At 44.5% G+C, this 19567-nt stretch overlaps 1 protein-coding gene across 1 annotated transcript in view; it reads left to right on the top strand.

Annotated features, from left to right (window-relative positions):
- fgfrl1a (fibroblast growth factor receptor like 1a) overlaps nucleotides 1-5032 on the top strand; it is a 204359-nt gene extending 199327 nt beyond the window's left edge. The window contains 3 exon segments of the mRNA XM_084331940.1: nucleotides 2557-2737; nucleotides 4222-4610; nucleotides 4612-5032. Coding sequence (XP_084188066.1) covers nucleotides 2557-2737; nucleotides 4222-4610; nucleotides 4612-4728 — 687 coding nt within the window. The 3' untranslated portion in view covers nucleotides 4729-5032.
- The last annotated feature ends 14535 nt before the right edge of the window (nucleotides 5033-19567 follow it).

The raw sequence follows: 19567 nt of genomic DNA, 5'->3' as shown, positions 1-19567 counted from the left end.
GTTGATTCTTCTGCAGGTGGGGGGCCATCGCCTGGTTCTAAACAGTGTTAAAACACTGTGTTGTTGGTTCCTCTGCAGGTGGGGGGCCATCGCCTGGTTCTAAACAGTGTTAAAACACTGTGTTGTGGTTCTTCTGCAGGTGGGGGGCCATCGCCTGGTTCTAAACAGTGTTAAAACACTGTGTTGTGGTTCTTCTGCAGGTGGGGGGCCATCGCCTGGTTCTAAACAGTGTTAAAACACTGTGTTGTGGTTCCTCTGCAGGTGGGGGGCCATCGCCTGGTTCTAAACAGTGTTAAAACACTGTGTTGTTGGTTCTTCTGCAGGTGGGGGGGCCATCGCCTGGTTCTAAACAGTGTTAAAACACTGTGTTGTGGTTCTTCTGCAGGTGGGGGGGCCATCGCCTGGTTCTAAACAGTGTTAAAACACTGTGTTGTTGGTTCTTCTGCAGGTGGGGGGCCATCGCCTGGTTCTAAACAGTGTTAAAACACTGTGTTGTTGGTTCTTCTGCAGGTGGGGGGCCATCGCCTGGTTCTAAACAGTGTTAAAACACTGTGTTGTTGGTTCTTCTGCAGGTGGGGGGCCATTGCCTGGTTCTAAACAGTGTTAAAACACTGTGTTGTGGTTCTTCTGCAGGTGGGGGGCCATCGCCTGGTTCTAAACAGTGTTAAAACACTGTGTTGTTGGTTCTTCTGCAGGTGGGGGGCCATCGCCTGGTTCTAAACAGTGTTAAAACACTGTGTTGTTGGTTCTTCTGCAGGTGGGGGGCCATCGCCTGGTTCTAAACAGTGTTAAAACACTGTGTTGTTGGTTCCTCTGCAGGTGGGGGGCCATCGCCTGGTTCTAAACAGTGTTAAAACACTGTGTTGTGGTTCTTCTGCAGGTGGGGGGCCATCGCCTGGTTCTAAACAGTGTTAAAACACTGTGTTGTGGTTCTTCTGCAGGTGGGGGGCCATCGCCTGGTTCTAAACAGTGTTAAAACACTGTGTTGTGGTTCCTCTGCAGGTGGGGGGCCATCGCCTGGTTCTAAACAGTGTTAAAACACTGTGTTGTTGGTTCTTCTGCAGGTGGGGGGGCCATCGCCTGGTTCTAAACAGTGTTAAAACACTGTGTTGTGGTTCTTCTGCAGGTGGGGGGGCCATCGCCTGGTTCTAAACAGTGTTAAAACACTGTGTTGTTGGTTCTTCTGCAGGTGGGGGGCCATCGTCTGGTTCTAAACAGTGTTAAAACACTGTGTTGTTGGTTCTTCTGCAGGTGGGGGGCCATCGCCTGGTTCTAAACAGTGTTAAAACAGTGTGTTGTTGGTTCTTCTGCAGGTGGGGGGCCATCGCCTGGTTCTAAACAGTGTTAAAACACTGTGTTGTTGGTTCTTCTGCAGGTGGGGGGCCATCGCCTGGTTCTAAACAGTGTTAAAACACTGTGTTGTTGGTTCTTCTGCAGGTGGGGGGCCATCGCCTGGTTCTAAACAGTATTAAAACACTGTGTTGTTGGTTCTTCTGCAGGTGGGGGGCCATCGCCTGGTTCTAAACAGTGTTAAAACACTGTGTTGTTGATTCTTCTGCAGGTGGGGGGCCATCGCCTGGTTCTAAACAGTGTTAAAACACTGTGTTGTTGGTTCTTCTGCAGGTGGGGGACCATCGCCTGGTTCTAAACAGTGTTAAAACAGTGTGTTGTTGGTTCTTCTGCAGGTGGGGGGCCATCGCCTGGTTCTAAACAGTGTTAAAACAGTGTGTTGTTGGTTCTTCTGCAGGTGGGGGGGCCATCGCCTGGTTCTAAACAGTGTTAAAACAGTGTGTTGTTGGTTCTTCTGCAGGTGGGGGGGCCATCGCCTGGTTCTAAACAGTGTTAAAACACTGTGTTGTTGGTTCTTCTGCAGGTGGGGGACCATCGCCTGGTTCTAAACAGTGTTAAAACAGTGTGTTGTTGGTTCTTCTGCAGGTGGGGGGCCATCGCCTGGTTCTAAACAGTGTTAAAACAGTGTGTTGTTGGTTCTTCTGCAGGTGGGGGGGCCATCGCCTGGTTCTAAACAGTGTTAAAACAGTGTGTTGTTGGTTCTTCTGCAGGTGGGGGGCCATCGCCTGGTTCTAAACAGTGTTAAAACAGTGTGTTGTGGTTCTTCTGCAGGTGGGGGACCATCGCCTGGTTCTAAACAGTGTTAAAACAGTGTGTTGTTGGTTCTTCTGCAGGTGGGGGGCCATCGCCTGGTTCTAAACAGTGTTAAAACAGTGTGTTGTTGGTTCTTCTGCAGGTGGGGGGCCATCGCCTGGTTCTAAACAGTGTTAAAACAGTGTGTTGTTGGTTCTTCTGCAGGTGGGGGGCCATCGCCTGGTTCTAAACAGTGTTAAAACAGTGTGTTGTTGGTTCTTCTGCAGGTGGGGGGCCATCGCCTGGTTCTAAACAGTGTTAAAACAGTGTGTTGTTGGTTCTTCTGCAGGTGGGGGGGCCATCGCCTGGTTCTAAACAGTGTTAAAACACTGTGTTGTTGGTTCTTCTGCAGGTGGGGGGCCATCGCCTGGTTCTAAACAGTGTTAAAACAGTGTGTTGTTGGTTCTTCTGCAGGTGGGGGACCATCGCTTCGTGGTGCTGCCCACGGGGGAGGTCTGGTCGCGGCCCGATGGCTCCTACCTCAACAAGCTGCTGATCACCAGAGCCAAGGAGGAGGACGCTGGCATGTACATCTGCCTGGGGGCCAACACCATGGGCTACAGCTTCAGGAGCGCATACCTCACCGTGCTGCCAGGTCTGTGTGTGTGTGTGTGTGTGCGTGTGCGTGTGCGTGTGTGTGCGTGTGCGTGAGAGACTCCCAGACACCCAAGGACCTACAGTACCTCCCTCATATTCGTCTGTTATGCATTCATCTGGTATTTCAATTTAGAAAATGTTATCTAACTTTTATTTAACCAGGCAGGTCAATTAAGAAAAAGAATTTAGGGCCGGCTAGGTGGTGTAGTGGGCAAGGCACTCGCCACCAATGTGGAGACGCTGGGTTCGCGTGTTCGGATCCCAGCGCTCCACATTGTTTTCAGTTTGGCTGGTCGTCCGTACTAAATCAATTGGCAGTATTAGAGGGTGGGAAAACTGATGGGTGGGTCCTGGGCGTTGTAAACAGAAAAATACTCCTACAGTTCGGTCGGGGCGCCTGCTCAGCGAAGGTAGGATCTGGAGGGAGGTAGTGTGACCTTCCACACGTTACACTCTCCCGGTGAGAATCTGCGCTGCCAGGCTGGCTGCACATGTGTCGGAGGAAAGCATGTGATAGTCTCCGGCCTCCCGGACCAACAGTAGGGGAAGTGCGCAACAACCAGGAAGGGAGTTGGGAATTGGCATAACGACATAACGGCATAAAAATTCGGAAAAACCAAAATTACAAAAAAAAAAAAAAAAAAAATTAAGAACTAATTCTTATTTACAATGACGGCCTGGTGAGAAGGACGAAAGGACCCCTCGAAGGGTAACGGGGAAACGGGACGAAATGAAATAAAATAGAAAAGAGAAAGATGATACATGCATCACAGAGGTAAGGGAAATAATTAAAACACACGTCAAACAAACAACCAAATTAAATTACAAGGTATGTAGTAATACATGAAGCAGAACAGACCGATTACAGTTAAAAGGCTGGGTGACAGCTGCAGGCGTGTGAGTCTTTAAAAGTAGTGAGGGGGATACATTTTTTTCAAAGTCTTTCGCATCCTGTTCCAACTGCTGGGAACATCTAGTGAGATATGGTGAGCAGCTCTGGTGTTATAGGGAGCAGATCAATTTGAACAAATGATCAAATAAAGATATTCTGATAGATAATGTTCAGTTGCTATCGCATGCACTTATCTGTGTTTCATTACACATAATGTGTACATGCTTACCAACTGTTTCACCTGTTTTATTGCAACACTACTCTCACCGACATCTAAGAAGGGAGACCCCCCCCCCCCCCCCCTTGAACGGCCCTTCTAAGGTTTCTCTCCTCCACATTGCCTGTGGTGCATTTTTTCCTATTGCTAGGTTTCTGTGAGTTTTTCCTTACCTTCGCGTGGAGGGGTACGTCTGGGAGTGTTCGCATTTATTTAAAAAAAAAAAAAATCTTGATCTATTGTGATGTTTCTTCTTGACTTGTTTACAGAAGACGCGTCGTGAAACATTAACGTGTGTCGTCGGGCCTTACACATACATTTGATTTGATTTGATTTGATAATGTCCTCTCTCTCCCCCCCCCCCCCCCCCCAGACCTGAAGCCCTACCTCCCTCCTGTCCCCACGGCGACGGCCCCCAGCCTCCCGTGGCCCGTCATCATCGGCATCCCGGCGGGCGTGGCCTTCATCCTGGGCACCGCCCTCCTCTGGTTCTGCCAATCCAAACGCACCTGCTCCACCTCTTCCTCCTCCTCCTCCTCCTCTTCCTCCTCCACCTCCTCCTCCTCCTCCTCCGCCGCCGCGGTGCCCGCCCCCCAGCAGCGCCCCCCGGGGGCCGGCCGCGACAGGGCCTGCCCCGCCCCTCAGCAAGCGGCCGGCGGCGGCGGCGGGGGGGACAAGGACTGCCTCTCGTACGAGGACTACATCGCCCACCAGCAGCAGCAGCAGCAGCAGCAGCTGCTCCTGGCGCAGCAGGGGGGCGCGCCCCCCCCCCCCCAACAACAAGGTCTACCCCAAGATCTACACGGACATACACACGCACACACACTCGCACGTGGATGGCAAGGTGCACCAGCACCAGCACATCCACTACCAGTGTTAGCGGCGTCACGGGGACGCGGTTAGCCCGGCTTGTCGTCCTCCTCCCGATCCTTGGTCCCCGTCCGTCCGTCCGTCAGAACATCGTGCCTTCCGACACACGACAGACTCGAGCCGCTACAAACACACACGCCTGCTTCTTCCGTACAGAACCGGACGTACGGGTTGCTGTATGAACCAGCGTTTCATCCCCCCGTCAGTCGATAGCAGCGGTGGGCCGCACTGCTGCCTGGCAGAGCTGCCCACGGAAGAGCTGCCTTGGCTTCAGTCTAGAATCTTAGAGTAAAATGGTACAAATTCTGTTGAGTTTTCCCTTTTTTTTTTTTTTTTTTTGTGGGGGGGGGGGGTGCCTTTTCCATCTTGCTAAATATGAACTCTGGAGTCGTTAAACAGTACAATATTGTAGAGGGACTGAAGACAGAAGAGGTGCCGCAGAGAAGCTTCTTTCGCCCAGGAGTTCTGCCTGCCTGGGGTACTGGCACTGGGAGCCCATCCAGAGAAATGTACAATCCATGTTCTTTTCAATTCATCGCCTCTCTGGGAGCCATAGAGAGGGCCATGATACGCCTCACAAGCACAGCAAATACCTCCAAAGACATCCACCAGCTCTCGCTGCCATGCGGCGCTCTCCCTAAGAGTGCTAAGAGATGTGCCTGTCTCTTCTTTTTCCTTCACAAAGTACCTTGGATACAACTTCCACCCCAAGGCACGTGGCATTTTACCCAGCTGGAAACCAAACGGACTTGTGTACACATAGATACACACACACACACACACACACACACACACACACACACACACACACACACACACACACATGTGCGGAATGTGATCATATCGGTCTATTTACATTTACAGGACTATTTGACCCAAAGTGATTCATAGAGAACTATATGTCTCAGGCCTTGGTTTTTAGTAGAACGCAAGCCTTTCAGTTTAGCTACAGCTCTGGCAACAACACCACTACTTAAAACGATCCAACCGTCTGAGCCACACGGAACCGTGGTTCTGCTTTTTCGGCGGACCGACAGTGGGTTTTGGATATCTGGTCCGGCTGCTAAATATGGGTGGGGGGGGGGGGAGTACTTTTATCAATGAGAATTACGTCACGTCAAACTGAACTTCCGATCGATAGCGTCGTTGGACTTCTCCTTGTAGATTATCTCTGGCAAAGCGGCTGAACTGAACTTCAAACCAGCTCGCGCGGGATAACGTCCGTTACTGTACGTCACAGTAGTAATTCTTAGCTTCTGTCTTGGATAAGTGAGTGTACTGAGGGGGGCTCTGTCTCGTTTGAAAGACTCTTCCACTTCTTTTGAAAACATTGCCCTCTCTCTCCCTTCGTGGCCTTGGATGGCGCTCACCGACTGAGAGAGAGAGAGAGAGAGGCCGAGGTCAGATCAAGGATATCGAGTCTCTCTCTCTCTCTCTCTTGTCAAAACGTTCCACCTCTCCAGGTCTGCGGACGGCTTCTCGGTGTAAAACAGTGCCTCGGAGAAAAGATTGTTTCCAGATTTCGTGGATTTTCGTCCGTGTAACCGACTCCCTGCCTGCCTTGTTATGGGACGCGAGGAGGCCAGGAGGGAGAAGGGTCGGCGTATCGACGGCCCGGCCGGCAAACACAGGAATCCCAACGAAAGAGACTCCGACGGGAGACGTTCTGTGAGTGAACGGAGAAACTGTTTCCAATCCGCGGACGACACACGGAGAGACCCCGTGGAGGCATCTGGCGTCTCTCACTCTTGTATGTGATGAAGTGATGAAGTGTGGGGAAAGGGTCCTGCTCTGGAACCAAGGTTAACGCTGATTCACTGCCACGCAGCAAAGGGTTAACCCTTTCACAACCACACTACAGAAGGTGAACCCTTTCACGACCACACTACAGACCCTCCGTAGTGTGGTCGTGAAAGGGTTAACCTTCTGTAGTGTGGTAGTGAAAGGGTTAAGAGAAAAAAACTGTTACAATCAGAATTCGTCTTTGGATACAGAACATGAAATATGTTTGGAGCTGTCGCTTATTATAATTGAATTGATATCAGTATTTTTTTGCATAATCAACACAATTTAGAGCCATATAATGGAAGAAAAAGTCATTCAGGGTGGATGATTTGTCGTTATACCCCCCCCCCCCGTACTGAAGCACTGTGAGTGCTGTACAAATGTAATTAACTACGATTGAAGATTAGAAGATATGGGTTTGGGATTTTTGGACCTGTACATTGTAATACAGTATAGAAACATATTCACAGCTCAGAAGAACACTCTCAAAAAGAAGCCAAAGAATCATCCAAATGTCTCCCATGTTTTGCTGGAAAAACAGTTGTCTGTCAGTTGTCTGTCGGTTGTCTGTGGGCAGTATCTACACTTTCAACTCCCCATCAGTAGACTGTCGTTTCAACAAGACTTTCAACAATTTACTGTTAATTTGTAGGTAGCAAGAATGGTTAAGGTGAGGGATCGGTTTGTAAACATAATTGTATTAAATATAGATTATGAGTTATAGATTACGAGTTATAGATTATGAGTTGTAGATTATGAGTTATAAATTATGTTTGCAGTTTGGCCAACACCTGATTACCTCCTGATGACAGCTGAGAGACTGTTGACCAGTTACTGACACACTATTGATAAGATGGACAATCTAATGAAAGTACCTCCTCAGGTTTGGAAATCTTGGTTTTGAAGACATTGAAATCACCTACTATGGTATTGTTAGGACTCCACCCACCTGGCGCATTTAGGGAAGAAAATGAAGCACGCTTTACTCATTCTACCCAGGTCAACCCATGGGTCCACATAAACACAAAGTTGGCAAAGGAAAAACTAGCAGAGATACTAGACAAATGTGAATATGTAAAGTGTTTTAAAACCTAGAATCTTGGAACCCATCGGTTCTCATCTTTAAAAAATTATTTTAATGATGGCAATTATGGCTGTGATCACATTGGCCTTTGTCTTGCACTACAGCGACGACAGATTAGAAGAAGTACAGCAGATAATGGAGAGTGAAACATAATGCAACTGTACAGATCCAAAAGTCCCTCAATGTTCCTTTAAATTGGTAGTATTGAAATATTTTACTTGGCAACAAATACAGTAGCTTGTCGAATATTCTATTTGGAATTGCTTCAGTGACATTTAATTTCTTTTTTTTTGTAATTTGCTTGGATTGTTGGTTCCAATAATCTCTATGAGTTGTAACCAAGGCTGGCGTGTGGTGGTGGGAGGCGGGACAAACGTACTGCCTGCCCCGTGATAGGTACGTTCAGACCGGCCAAGCCAATCACAGCAGACTTCTTTTACGGACAACCAATCACAGTGGACTTCTTTTGTGGACAGCCAATCACAACAGAGTTCCTGTCCCAACTTCGTTCTTTTAATTCTCAGGTGGCCATGTTGTTGTTTTTTTCCTGTGTGTTTATGAATCTGACCACTATATGAAAACTGTGTAAAAATGACCTAATATGCCTTCGACTGCTCAAATCGCGACACTCGATTTACAGGTAGAATCTGTAGCGACGTCAATTGCAAATGTTTTGTTTTTGTCTGGTGTGTGGGTTGGAGTTGCTATTACTATAGTCACACCTTAGATTCTGTAAAGAGAGGTCTGGAGAAAACCACAGTCCCATATAATAAGTGATATAGCTAGATTATGGTATGTATATTATATATATAGTTATATAGTAACTTGTTATACTGTGACTTTTTCCCAGGTAGGTTTTTTGAGGTAATGCCAACATTAGCAACCCCTCCCCCTATCCCCCACTCCACTCCACTCCAACCCCACACATCACACGCAAACAAAAAGAAAATGTAAACAAAGTGTAATATTAATCGGGGGGGGGGGGGGGGGGGGGCTCTTTCGCCTAGCGGTCGCTGTTTGATGGCGTTACAGACTCTACCTTTAAAGGGATCTTCAGGGACGTGGTCTTGGAAAACCTCCCAGAGATGTTTGAAAGAAAAAGCCACGCTCCCCTGTATGTCTTTTGAAACGTCTCCGGAAAGATGTGTCCTTCTATTTCCGAGTGTGACGTCGTCACATCCTGGAGTCTGTCTTTCTCTCCTGGCCTCATTCATTACTATTTCTCTGTGAAAACGGTTGTCCTCAAATTGACTTTCGTCTCCTTGTTGTTTTCTGTGTGTTATTAGCCTGTGTTAAGTGTTAACGTGTCAAAGCTAACGGACTGCCAGATATAGAATAAGCCCTGTATACATGCACTTGTCACTACTATACAGTAGGTTGATGGACTGAAATAACCCCTGTGTTGAAATTAAACTAATCATATTTCATTTTGGGAGATGTGTCGGACCATATACACAGTGTCTCCCCGCAAATGACAGACCTATCTCAAGGCCCGCCCCCTCTTGATCCTCCAATCACAGCTGTCACTTTCCTCGGACAAACGGTTGTGTCCGAGGGAAGCGACAGTTGTGATTGGAGGATAGAGGAAAAGAGGGCGGGCTTGAGATAGGCCAGTTGACCCACACACAAGTGTATACCCTAAGAAGTCGTCTCGAGATTCTGTAAGGCGAAGCGTGTTTGTAATTTATTGTTTTTTTTTCCAGCATGATTGTTTTCATACAATTGGGCATTATTATACAATATGTGATTGATACGAGTTAAGATTATCCAAAAAGAAGAGAATAATCGCATCATCAAATTACATTTCCTCTTATAGTCACAATGTAAGCTATGTAGCAAATATCACATTTACGTATCCATGTAAGATATTTATATGTGCTGTCGTTGAAATGTACAAAACGTTATTGGTAATCTTTGTATCGACAATCTTGTACAGTCTATCGTCATTTAGGGTTGAAAATAATTTGTCACATTGAAGCAAATGTCCTTTTTGTCTCATGGAAACATTTTAATCATTTTATCTGTGCCATTAAAGAGATAGTCAATCTGTTATTGTCTTTGATGTTTAATATTGCTGCTGACAGTGTCCAGTATACACATTTTTCTTTTTAAGATTTTTTTTTTAAGATTTCTTTTTTGCCGTTTTATCGCTTTATTTCTACTGGGCAGACCAGTACAGAGAGACAGAGGAGGAATGGGAGACAGAGTGGGGGGAAGACATTCGGCAAATAACGACGGGTTCGGGAGTCGAACCCGGGTTGGCCGTGTCGCGGCTGAGCGCGCTATGTGGTTCGCCACTGGGGCGCCCCAGTATACAAATTTGATTGATTGAAACTTTTATTAACAGATTGTAGAATGGGTAGAATACAGTACGGCTCAATACACACAATTGTTAAGGGGATGCAGACCAGAGAAAGACTTTCGTCTTGTTTACACCAGGGTCCCCATTTTCAATTTATAATGCAACTAGCACCGTGCAATCCATTCTTTGTGGATCTAGCCCTGTCTCGTTGAATTTACCTATCTCAAGCCCCGCCCTCTTTTCTTGATCCTCCAATCACAACAGTTGCTTTTCTCTTTTCTTGAACCTCCAATCACAACAGTTGCTTTTCTCTTTTCTTGATCCTCCTAGTCCTATCACAACAGTTGCTTTTCTCTTTTCTTGATCCTCCTAGTCCTATCACAACAGTTGCTTTTCTCTTTTCTTGATCCTCCTAGTCCTATCACAACAGTTGCTTTTCTCTTTTCTTGATCCTCCTAGTCCTATCACAACTGTTGCTTTGCTTGTAGTGGTTGACTCATACCTTTTATAAAAATAATAATAATAATAATAATAAATACATAGAATACACATAGATGTTTAATGTAGGTACAGTACAGGAGTGTGACTGACTACATAGTGTAGGCGTGGATTTAGGGGAGAGGGTTTACAGGGGACGTGTCCCCTCAATATTGAGAAGAGGTCAATCTGTCCCCCTCAGAAAATATAGCTAATATAACCCCCCCCCCCCTCCCGTGGTAAAGAATAAGGGGGTCAAAACTATTTTATAGCCTTCTTACCTGTAACTATATATAATGATACAAATACAAATACAAATACAATATCTGAAAGCAATACAGAACACCTGACCTGAGAGCCTCACTGCATTATATTCCATTATTACATGGCGTTTTCACATTCGCCGAAATGCTTGCTTGTGATTGGTCAATAGCGCGCGTCAGAGGTCCGATATTACCCGATAACGGACCTCTGCAGAGCAATAATGACCGCTGTGTGCAGCTGTTCGCAATCAAGCCCACTGACATCAGTGCAATCAGACACTGCCGGCTGCCGGGGAAGCTGCTGGGGGGCGGAGCGACGAGCACTCAGCGGAGCCAGAACCAGTGTTGCGAGTCGATGTAAAATGAATTAGGTATATTGTTAGTAAGTTAGCCATGTAATAAGCGGGATAATGTATAGCTATACTCGATCATTGTCGCCGAGGCGGCTCGGTATTTTAAACTGTGTCGGTCAATTATTTTGCGACAATGACCTCGTAGCTATACATTATCCCTTACTTATATTTGTGTCAGCTGGGTATACCTGAATGTTGTCATTTCCTTTACATAAATAAAGATATTTACACCATAAATAGGTGCATAAAAGTACATAAAAGTGTTTGACGCTCTCCTCTGGGAGAGGACCAGGCCCGGACTGGCCATCGGGAGCACCGGGAGTTTTCCCGGTGGCCTGGCCTGCACAGATAAAAAAAAAGAATTATATATTTTTTTTATTATATTTTATTTTTTATTTTTTTTGCCAGGCCATTGTTTCTAGTTGTGGCGGCGGCGCGGCGCGATAGTTTTTAGATAACCAGGTGGGTGGGGAACAACCAGGATTTCACTGTCTGCGACAGAGTTGGAGAACTATCTGACTCTCTCTCCCTCACGCGGATCACACACACAATGGAGCCGTGCTGCCGCTTGTGATTGGTGGAGGCGGGACCAGGCGATACAACTGATTGACCGTGGAGGCGGCGAATGGAATGGCAGATGGCACACTCCCAAAAGGAGTTGTTAAATCTGACATTACAAAAAACAATATGTGGTGGTTATGATTGGGGCTGAAGTTGAATAAACAATGTATGAAAGAATAATTCAAAATAATTCCAAGATAATTCAAAGATTACAGACCTTTGCCACATTGGCTACAAACATAATCACTGCAAAGTTATCAAAAAAATAAGAATCTGATCAGACACAAGGGTTAAGTTGTTGTTCCCTTTCTAATTTCCTCAAAAACATCTAGTCTAGTTAATGTGATCAATATTATTTGACAATTGATGCTTTTTGTTGGAAATTTCAGTCAGTGAGCTCATACTTTGAGCTCATTTTATAGTTAAAATGATTGAGACAACGCAATCTTCTGTCTTCGTTGTGCATGCATGCGTGTGCTCACCACACGTGATACATGTGTCACTATTCTGGCAGTGGCTACTGTTATTATAGTATTGTAATGAAAGGTTTGTTATTTAATGTTTGTGTAAAGGGCTATTTTAACTGTTGATGGGTAGTGCATCAGTAAAGTGAATATGGTATTGTGCTCTTGCCTTGTTTGAATAGGTGGAGAGAGTGGTTAACTGTATTATAATAGTAAATAGAAAAATATGTTGTGCTCTTGCTTTTTTCTTTTTGAAGGTGGAGAGAGTACCATTGCTAGTGCCACAACAGTTTTATTTGAGGTTCATAACAGTACATTGTACTAAGCAATTGTTGGCTCATTAGTTTGTGATTCACATGCACTCAAATTCACCAGAATGCAGGAAATTAAGTCTTTGTAACTAAAATTTTCCGGGTGGGGGACCCCCAGACCCCCCACTTAAAAAGTGGCCTGATTGGGGCTATATTTCATGCTATATCTCCCGGTATGAATTATTTCCCCAGTCCGGCCCTGGAGAGGACCCACTGCTTAAAGTGCCCCCCCCCCCCCCAACGTTGAAAGCAAACCTACCCCTTGACTGACTACAGCATAAGCTTTTAACTTGGAGGGAGTTCACAGGCTAAACCTGTTCAGAGGAGGACCGGTGCCTCCTCCGATCTGGACCACATGGGTCATTAAAAAGGAAGGTGCTGGAGATCATCTTAAAAATACTAAGTGATTTATTTTGCAGCCTATTAAATATGTCTCTAAAGATGATTTGTGTCTCCAGTACCTTCCTTTTGAGCAGAGGAACTGCCGCTTCACCATAACCCTAACGTTAACCACGCACCAAACATAACCATTAAGCAAACCTTAAAACTAACCATAACCGTTAATGATTGATTGAAAACTTTATTAACAGATTGCAGAACGGGTACAATACAGTACGGCTCAATACACACAACTGCTAAGAGGATGAAGACCAGAAAAATACTTTCGTCTTGTTTACATAAGGGTCCTCCATTTTCAATTAATCAAGACATTTATGACATACAACAAGACATACAAATATACAGTACTGTGTAAGAAAGAGAGAACATCATAAAATAACTTGAAAATCGAAGGGGAAGAAACTACATTAGAGGGGGGAGTGGGGGGGATTTTGACATTTACAGGGGCCACTCTCTAACCCTTATTAACGACTATATGGTTTTCATTCAACCACCTCAGGTGATGATGCAATTCATTGATGTCATTATTACGCTGCGTTCTCCTATAACTTTGAGACGTTGTGACCGTTAACCCTTTCACTGCCACACTACAGAAGGTTAACCCTTTACTGTCTATCATCATCACACAGTGAAAGGGTTATCCTTCTGTGTATTGTCGCAGTGAAAAAAGGGTTAACCGTTTGGTAGTGCGGCAGTGAAAGGGTTAAAACTCACGAAAAGCAACAGGGGGGGGGGGGGGGATGTGCGTCAATTTTGATGGAATCTATATTTCTACATATACAGGTATGTGCCCCAGATTCCTCACATACATTACACACACACACACACACACACAAAGGAAACCACCTCCACTATCCAGGGGCCATCTTTAAGAGAATGCACGACATCCATAAATAGTTGCAGCACTTGGGTTTTGAGGGGAGCAGCCGGCGTTCTGTTCCATCCATCAGCGCGTGTGTGGCGGGGAGATGACAGACGGGGGCGGCGGCGCGTGTGGACGGACGACACGGAGCCCCCGCTGTGTGTGACTCACGGAGGAGAGGAAGACTTTGAGTGGGAAAAAACCGATGACAGGACGGAGGCACGGAGTTGTACTTTCAAAGTCTGAAATAAACCTCAGACCTCTTCCAGTAATTTGTAAATCCTCACGGGATACAGCCGGTGAAGTGTAACTGTCCCAATGTACAGTTTCTTCCCCCCCAAATGTATATTTCTTAGACTCTTTTTGTATCACAAACAGTGCTGTATATTTGTAGATCTGGACTCTGGTATGTCATAAATCTCTAGATGTAGCAGCACTGTCTATCTGTATGTCATGTTATGATGAATTGAAAATGGGGGACCCTGATGTAAACAAGACGAAAGTCTTTCTCTGGCCTGCATCCCCTTAACAATTGTGTGTATTGAGCTGTACTGTATTGTACCCATTCTGCAATCTGTTAATAAAGTTTTCAATCAATCAATCCTTGCGTGGGATCTATACTTATCTACACTTTTTACCAATAGGATCGCTGATCCGGACTCACCACCTACAGTATGGTCACATGACTGCGTATATAGATTCAAGATTCAAGAGTTTTATTTGTCACATACTGTACATACACGAGACATGCAGTGAAATGTAGGTGGCCATGCCCGCCTCTCGATTGTGCAAAAAATAAATTTATAAAATAGAATAGATAATAAAATAGAGTAGACATGATAAAAAAAAAGTTATATGAATACAAATACAATGCTAAGCTTAAGAATAAAGGCAATGAGTAATATATACAAATATACAGATCTGTTATTATAACCGTCTGTAGTGTGATAGTAAAGGGTTAACCTTCTGTAGTGGGGTAGTGAAAGGGCTAACCCTTTGTCAGTGTGGCAGTGAAAGGGTTAACCTTCCGTATTGTCGCAGTGAAAGGGTTCAACCGTTTGGTAGTGCGGCAGTGAAAGGGTTAAAGTGACCTTTTTGTAGTGTATGTGTGTGTGGGGTGTGTGAGTGAGTGAGTGTAAGTGAGGATGTGTGGTTTGTGTGTGTTCATGTGTGCGTGTGTGTTCGTGTGTGTGTTCATGTGTGCTTGTGTGTGTGTTCGTGTGTGCTTGTGTGTGGAGAGATCAGTGTTGGCTGATGGCCCTCAGTGTTCTCGACTGCCTTATATGAGCCGATCTGATCTCAGACCAGCACTCCTGATTCTGATTAAGATGCTTGATGGCGTACAGGCTCTGCAAGAGGCTCTTATAAAGGATTATGAGAAACATAGTTCTGCCTTCAGAAGGTTTTATAAGAAACATGAGATATCATTACTTAACTCACCTCATCTATGGCTTTACACTATGGTTGCTTTGTCATATTATGGCAGATTCTGTAATTTGGATTTACTGCCATATGTTTTAAGTTTTTTTTATAGGACGTATAAAAACCTTGCACGATTTGTATACCTTTACATCTCTTCCATATGGGAGTGTTTATTTTAAAGGTGCTGTAAGTGGTGTTTTCTTTGTTGAAATAAGTGGTCTCTACATGGTACATGTGCTGCTGTCCCGTTCTCACTTTAACCAATCAGGAGAGAGAAGTCCACACTGCAAAAATGGTCTGACAACAATAAGAAATAAAAACCGGTTTTAAGTAAATACAGTACGTGCTTGAAACAAGTCAAATACTCTGCCAGCTAATTTAGCTTACAGCTCCTTTAACCAGATGGGTGGGATTTACTGCATTAGAGTAATTAAAATAGTAATAGGTATATTAGCAATCACAGAAAAGCATACTTTAATTGTCTTTCAAGCGGTTTAAACTTCCCGACACCCTTTGTGACCGAGCTCTTCCGACGTGGAGGAGTTACGGGCTGAACGTTCTGTGAAAGGCCTCCGTTCTGTTCCTGAAACGCTCCCCTTCCTCCGGTGGACTCTGCACCAACGTGGGCTCGTCAAACTGACCTCACTCATGGGGTTAACTTGTGGAACGATGCTGATATATATTTGACAATGAGTAAAATTCGCTTTTGGCTATCAAAAATGGTTTGTATAGTTCTTTTTGAGGGTTACAAATGTGATTTATTTTGGTTATTTCTTTGTTTTTGTTTTGGAGGCTTAATTTGATAAGAATATAAGACAGGCATGTATAAGCATTACGCTTCAGCCTGTACCTTTTAAATCACTGCCAGAATCAAAGACCGTTGACAGTCTGGAATGATTGTGCATAAATGTATTGTGTGTGATGATGAATAAAACTACTACTACTACTAGCTACTACCTATCTCAAGCCTGAGGGAAGTGGCGGGGGTTAATTCACGTGAATCCATAGACTATCTACACCCTCACCTGCACCTTTGTTTACACTGTTTATTTTTCCTCATATTTTTATATTCAGTGTTAATTATATTGTTTACACTGTTTTATCTTTCTCATATTTCTATATTCAGATCAAATTATATTGCCTATATTTAAGTCTTTCTACTATTACCCTGCCCATACCTGTACATCCCCTCCCCCATGCTGCTATGATGCCCGAATTTCAATAAATCAATAAAGGGATATCATATCTTATCTCATCTCATCTCATCTAATCTTATATTATCTTATCTTATCTTATCTTAGCCTAAGTGGTTTTCCAGATTGCCATTGAAATAGCTGGGAAGAGGAGGATGATGGCGTAGAGCTGGCCTGCTGACAGTATGAACTGAGGAGGGGAGGGGGGGGGGGGGGGGGGGGGGGCAGGGGGAGGTGGGGTCAGGGGGGGGGTGGGGGGGGCATTATGGACAGACAGGTGAGGTTAAGAGGAGGAAGGCAGAGAGAAGAACAAGGATAAAAGGATGACATAGCGTGATGACTGACGGCTGTATTGAGCTATAAACCAGCACCTGATGAGAGAGACGGGATGAGAGAGAGACGGAGAGAGAGATACACAGAGAGAGGAAGATTGAGAGGAGGAAATTAATAGGACATACAGTACAGCCAGATGATCCAATATATAAGAAACATTTGTGTGAGAACCTATTACATACTAGTACACACAGATAACACACACACAGATGATAGACGTCATTATGATACGAGACATGCTTTTACAAAATGCTTCACGTTCCTCTTAACCTAAAACCGATGCTTCAAAGAAAACTGCATTGTATAGAGCTGTGTCAAACTGTAACAGACTATCACTTGATTTAACCCAGATTACAAGTAAATGGACATTTATCTAACTGCATTTATATGGACTGCATTTACTGTATGCAGCGCTGTTATCCAAAGCGCTTCACGACTTATGCCTCACATTCACACACCGATGGCGGAGGCGACCATGCGAGGTGGCGACCTGCTCATCGGGAGCAATTAGGGGTTAAGTGTCTTGCTCAAGGACACTTCAATACGCTGCCGGGAGGAGCCAGAATCAAACCGGGAACCTTCCAATTACCAGACGACCGCTATACCTCCTGAGCCACTGTCTCCACCAGGTAAGTATTTTTACTCCACTACATTTATTTGAACCCATCAGTTACTAGTTACTTTGAAGAAACAGATTTTGAAGTCACATGGCAAAACTATTGTACTTTCACATTTGAAGCCTAACAACTTCAAGAGGACGTAATCAGAGCAGCATAACTGGACCACACACCACTTTAACATCACATTTAATCAGAGCAGCATAACTGGACCACACACCACTTTAACATCACATTTAATCAGAGCAGCATAACTGGACCACACACCACTTTAACATCACATTTAATCAGAGCAGCATAACTGGACCACACACCACTTTAACATCACCTTTAATCAGAGCAGCATAACTGGACCACACACCACTTTAACATCACATTTAATCAGAGCAGCATAACTGGACCACACACCACTTTAACATCACCTTTAATCAGAGCAGCATAACTGGACCACACACCACTTTAACATCACATTTAATCAGAGCAGCATAACTGGACCACACACCACTTTAACATCACATTTAATCAGAGCAGCATAACTGGACCACACACCACTTTAACATCACATTTAATCAGAGCAGCATAACTGGACCACACACCACTTTAACATCACATTTAATCAGAGCCGCATAACTGGACCACACACCACTTTAACATCACCTTTAATCAGAGCAGCATAACTGGACCACATACCACTTTAACATCACATTTAATCAGAGCAGCATAACTGGACCACACACCACTTTAACATCACATTTAATCAGAGCAGCATAACTGGACCACACACCACTTTAACATCACATTTAATCAGAGCAGCATAACTGGACCACACACCACTTTAACATCACCTTTAATCAGAGCAGCATAACTGGACCACATACCACTTTAACATCACCTTTAATCAGAGCAGCATAACTGGACCACACACCACTTTAACATCACATTTAATCAGAGCAGCATAACTGGACCACACACCACTTTAACATCACCTTTAATCAGAGCAGCATAACTGGACCACATGCTACTTTAGCGTAACCTTTAGAGGTCAAGAGTTCAAGGACTGAACACTCCCTAACACCGTGTGGAATGCATCCTTTTACTTTTGATACTTAAGTACATGTAATATCATGCCACTAGCTCTAGAGACCGGCAGATTGAATGCCACCCCAGAGGAGGACAGACTTTGTTTGGTGTGTGAGTTAGAGGTGAAATTGAGAACGAGGTTCACTTTTTGTTTTACTGTCCTGTTTACGAGGACGTGAGGGAAGTACTTTTTAGTCAAATGTCCTCCATTTATGTTGATTTTCTTGAGCAGGATGAATATGAACAACTTGAGAACTTTTTTTGACAAGCTTGGGAGAGAAGACAGAATACTTTGTTTAAAACCAAGCTGTAATCTGTATCTATGTAATCCGTATTTAGATAATGTAATGTGATGTAATAATGGAACACTGTAACTGTATTTTTGGTGTCTTATTAACCCACGAGGGTTGCATGACACAAAAATAAAATAATCAATCAATCAATCATATACTTCTCCACTTTTACATACTATTTTGAATGGAAGACTTCTACTTACACCAGAATACTATTCCCTCTGGGTATTTCTACTTTTACCAGAGTCATATTCACTCTGGGTATTTCTACTTTTACCAGAGTCATATTCACTCTGGGTATTTCTACTTTTACCAGAGTCATATTCACTCTGGGTATTTCTACTTTTACCAGAGTCATATTCCCTCTGGGTATTTCTACTTTTACCAGAGTCATATTCCCTCTGGGTATTTCTACTTTTACCAGAGTCATATTCACTCTGGGTATTTCTACTTTTACCAGAGTCATATTCCCTCTGTGAATTTCTACTTTTACCAGAGTCATATTCACTCTGGGTATTTCTACTTTTACCAGAGTCATATTCACTCTGGGTATTTCTACTTTTACCAGAGTCATATTCACTCTGGGTATTTCTACTTTAACGTGAGTAAAGGAATGGAGTACATCTTCCACCACCGCCTCCTCCGTCGACCAGGGATTCTTGTGCTGCTGTACCTCTTTTAGACCCAAACTGGGTCAAGGTAGTCCTTCCTGAGCAGGACGCGGGCGTCACTGAAAGCTGCTCGGTCCACATGTTATTAACGTACAGTCAGAGAGCCGTGACCCCGCTGACCCTGAACACGTTCATAGAGAGCGATTCAGGGTCGTCTGAGATGGCTAGCATGAAACTCTGATGATGTCATGGAAATCATGGAAAAGTGTGTGTGTGTGTGCGTGTGCGTGTGTGCGTGTGTGCGTAGACAGACGGTATAGCAATCTCTTTTTAGAGAGAAAACACAATATTAGCCATCTTTTGGTCCATATTAGGAACGTCTGACCACTAAAAAGTGTGTCTGACTCTTAACCACCAAAACCTGGACGGACCACAACGT

Source organism: Notolepis coatsorum (genome assembly GCF_963971535.1).
Source record: "Notolepis coatsorum genome assembly, chromosome: 16".
Classification (NCBI taxonomy): Eukaryota; Metazoa; Chordata; class Actinopteri; order Aulopiformes; family Paralepididae; genus Notolepis; species Notolepis coatsorum.
Note: the sequence above shows the minus strand (reverse complement) of the source record. Positions and strands in the feature narration are given on the sequence as shown.